At 31.3% G+C, this 3,878-nt stretch overlaps 1 protein-coding gene across 1 annotated transcript; it reads left to right on the top strand.

Moving 5' to 3' along the window:
* Positions 1-516: 516 nt before the first annotated feature.
* Positions 517-2,733, top strand: LOC111618727 (cytochrome P450 307a1-like). The gene is made up of 4 exons (XM_023360295.1): positions 517-959; positions 1,040-1,831; positions 1,903-2,002; positions 2,078-2,733. Exons 1-4 carry the CDS (start codon positions 581-583, stop codon positions 2,337-2,339), a joined length of 1,533 nt encoding a protein of 510 aa, XP_023216063.1. The 5' UTR covers positions 517-580; the 3' UTR covers positions 2,340-2,733.
* The last annotated feature ends 1,145 nt before the right edge of the window (positions 2,734-3,878 follow it).

The following is a 3,878-nucleotide window of genomic DNA, read 5'->3' on the forward strand; positions in this document are numbered from 1 at the left end:
TAGAGCATCGGGGTCCTTGCAGCTAGATTCCAGATTACTTAGAAAAACAGTCTTTTATATATATATATATATATAAAAACTAATTCTGTATAATTCACAACATATAAAACTCATCACCCTTACGAATTACATATAAAAATACCTATCATACCTCACCAACCTAACGAGTTTGTACAGTCATCACTACTAAAAGTTAAATTTAAAAAGAAAAATGAAAGAAAATAAGATAATTTATATGCATTTTACGAAAATCAAACAACTATGTCTATATTCAGACAGTAAGATTGCGTCACAATACATCAATCAAAATTTAGGAGCCAAGGCTACTGTAAAGCTGAGGTAATACAACCAGTGAGAAGACAAGATTCGTCCAAAGATGGTACAAAGTTCTGGCCAATGAAAACTTTCGTACTAAACCGGCTGTACGGCGAATGTTAGGTACATCTAAGTACGACACTACACGACGGTTGTGTTAAACGTCATCTACCTTGACAGTCTTGCTATATATATATATACATATATATAGGCTATATATATATATACGTATAGAAGCAGTAATTATTCTTGTACACCCCTAAACATGAATTTTTCGTCAATCATGATAACTGACGTTACAGCTTCTGTTTTTGGGATCTTTATTGTGCTTTTTTCTGTATTACTGATGATCAAGAGAATCAAAGAGAAAAATACAAATTTTAAACAGTTGCCTGGACCTATCGGTTTCCCTATTATTGGAGCTTCACATATAATTTCTAAGTATAAAAAACCATGGGATGCATTTTCTGATTTGAGAAAACAGTATGGTGATGTTTATGGTATACAGCTTGGAAGTAGAAATTGTGTTGTGGTCAGTTCTTTACCAATCATTAGAGAAGTATTGGTTAACAAATGCAACCAGTTTGGTAACCGTCCCGATTTTTTGAGGTTTCATGCCATTTTTCGAGGTGATAGAAATTATTGTAAGTAGATTATTGAATGATTTTTTTTTCTAATTAATAACGCGTTGCTTTTAAGTTAAACTCTATAAATTTCTATTTAGCTATAGCACTGTGCGATTGGTCTTCCAAACAGAAGACAAGGAGGCAACTCGCATTCCCTTTCATGCATCCAAAGGCTCGATCCTTTGGAAGCTCTCGTATGGATCAATATATAAGAACTGAAATGAAAGAATTGATACAATCGCTGGCTCTTGTTCAAGATCAAATTATAGAACCACGTTTTTATTTGTTGATTGCTACTGCAAATATATTTTATCAATTCTTGTGTAGTAAGAGCTATTCCCGTGAAGATCCAGAATTTTGCAATATAGTTAAAATCTATGACGTAGTATTTAGGGAGCTCTTTCAAGGTTTTGCCGTTGATTTTATGCCTTGGTTGAAAGTTTTTAACGTTATGAAGATTTACAGATTGAAGAAATTGGCAGCAAATGTTTCTAAATTTACTGAAACCATCTTTGAAGAGCACGAGAAGGATTTCGATTCGGAACATCCGAGAGATCTTGTTGATATACTTCTTCAACACATTCATGAAAATTCTAAAGATAATGGTGATTTGACTAGAGAAGATGTTGGAATCATCGTCGAAGATCTTCTTGGTGGTCATTCAGTTTTGGGAAATTTATGGCTTTGGGGTCTCTACTTCTTAGCTGATTATCCCGAGATAAGAATGAAGATTAGAAACGAAGTTACAAAGGTTACTAAAAATATACGTTACCCTTCACTGGATGATCGTAGTTCCATGCCATATACTTATGCCACCATTTTGGAATTGATTCGAATTATCAGTTCTCCCATTATTCCTCACGTAGCATCCTGTGATACAGAGATACAAGGTATGTAAACGTAGGACTTTATAACTAACAAAAACTAATATTTCTAACTAAAATAAACTATTTAATCGCAGGTTATCATGTTCGAAAAAATAGTTTAGTCATGTTTAACACTTGCGACTTGAATTTGGATCCAGAATTATGGGAGAAACCGAGAACATTTAATCCAGAGAGGTATGTAAGAAAACGGGAATTTTGACACAAAATTTTACACCTTATAATTAAATTTTACTTCTGTTAATACTTTAGATTCATCAATGAAGAGGGGAAAATACAAAAACCCAATCATTTCCTTCCATTCAGCACAGGAAAAAGAACCTGTTTAGGTGATGGTTTGGTCAAAGCTACTCTTTTCCTTGGAATGTCAACACTCCTCCAATGTTTTGATATTGTTTTACCACCGGATACACCCGGGCCAGATATATATGACGTGCCAGGTTTGGTTATCCCAAGAGAAGAGATAAAACTGATCTTTCGTGCAACCCCCAATTTATCAGACATGTCAGAATAGTAGAATGTTATATTATAAACATATAAACTTGCGCACATTATATTATTATTATTATTATAATTATTCTCTGATCTCGTTATGTTTTATGTATCATATAATATGAATTATGTAATTTATGCATCATTTACGATAGAATTAATCATTTCTAGCAATTATTTTAGGTGAATTTCAAGTCGAATTCCTTAATAAACAACATTGATAACTAATATGTATCATTGTATATAGTTGTGTTTTGTCGTCAGAAATGATTTAGATCCTTATAATGGATGTTAAATTTATGATTTTAACTGATTTTTGCAGTTATGAGAAATGATTATCCTACATTTTGATGTGCAATATTAATTATTTTTTTCGTTTTTTTTATGTACGTAATACCAGTTTGTATGAATAAAATTTTAATAATAATTTGTCATTTTTTTCGATTATTTTACAAGATTTAGCTTAATAATCTATACACATCAAAGAAAATATAAGATAAATAAGATTTTATATTAGTTTTAACGTCATATATTGCTTTTATAACGCATAAAATATATTACAGTGTCAAGTACAATCAAAGCAAGAGCTGGATAGATTGATATAATCCAGATTCTCAGAACTTTTGTTAAACGGATTGTACTTATACACAAAGATCTTTTGTGTTAGAATATACTTTTATATGTTTTCTACATAATTAAATATAAAAAAATATTATTTACTTCAAAGAGAATAGAAGATATAATAGATTTAATAGTAAGATATACTTTAAAACCCGCACGCAATTCGATGTAAGTTAATTAAGACTTAAAAGGCATATACAGAAGAAATTTTTGACAGTTTTTATACAAAATGGCCCTATTACCTAGCAAATTGTGCATCATTCAAAACGGAGTTTCTCTATTTGCATTTTAATTAACGAGTGGATAACTGAAAACAATTAGTTTGTCGCGGGTTCGGACCCGAAAAACGCGCAGTTTTCCGAGTTTTATTCACCTCCCTAACACCTAAATAGAGATGTTTTTCCTATAAAAAGTCCCCTCTCATTGGCATATCGCTCGTGTGTTACATTTCCACTCAATCCTACAATCCTCTTTTTACTTTATTATGTTATTAATGTAAACATGTACAGTTAAACATAAACAAAACATATGTATTAATCAATATCCAAGTAATTATAGAAAATATATTACAATGTATTAAGTACATAAAGAAGCCAACTTCATATTTACAAGAAGAAGATACTAGACAACTTCCCCCATTTCTCAATAAATCCACCGAAACACAGTATATTTAGATTATTATTCTTGTATAAATTAATCTATAAGATACTTTAAATAGACATAAATATTCTCATAATATCTCTTTAAAGCCCAGGCCTAGATGGAAAGGATGCTTACAGAATTATTCTTCCTGACATTGAACAGAGAGTAATCCCCAAATTTTAATTTATATCTTGACTTTTACGTATTACATACGTATACATCTCTAAAAAGTAGGCTAAATACATGACAGGGTCAAAGATCGCCACGTCTACTTGACGTCAGACAAGAGAGGTTAAAG

The sequence above is a fragment of the Centruroides sculpturatus genome, unplaced genomic scaffold, assembly GCF_000671375.1.
Source record: "Centruroides sculpturatus isolate CEXI.00-Female unplaced genomic scaffold, Cexi_2.0 scaffold236, whole genome shotgun sequence".
Lineage (NCBI taxonomy): Eukaryota > Metazoa > Arthropoda > Arachnida > Scorpiones > Buthidae > Centruroides > Centruroides sculpturatus.

What these genes read in the sequence shown, in the direction of transcription:
- LOC111618727 (XM_023360295.1), top strand. Translation starts at nt 581, where the DNA reads ATGAATTTTTCGTCAATCATGATAACTGACGTTACAGCTTCTGTTTTT. An exon ending in TCGAGGTGATAGAAATTATT is followed by an intron (nt 960 to 1,039) that starts GTAAGTAGATTA and finishes ATTTCTATTTAG; the next exon opens with CTATAGCACTGTGCGATTGG. An exon ending in AGAACATTTAATCCAGAGAG is followed by an intron (nt 2,003 to 2,077) that starts GTATGTAAGAAA and finishes TTAATACTTTAG; the next exon opens with ATTCATCAATGAAGAGGGGA.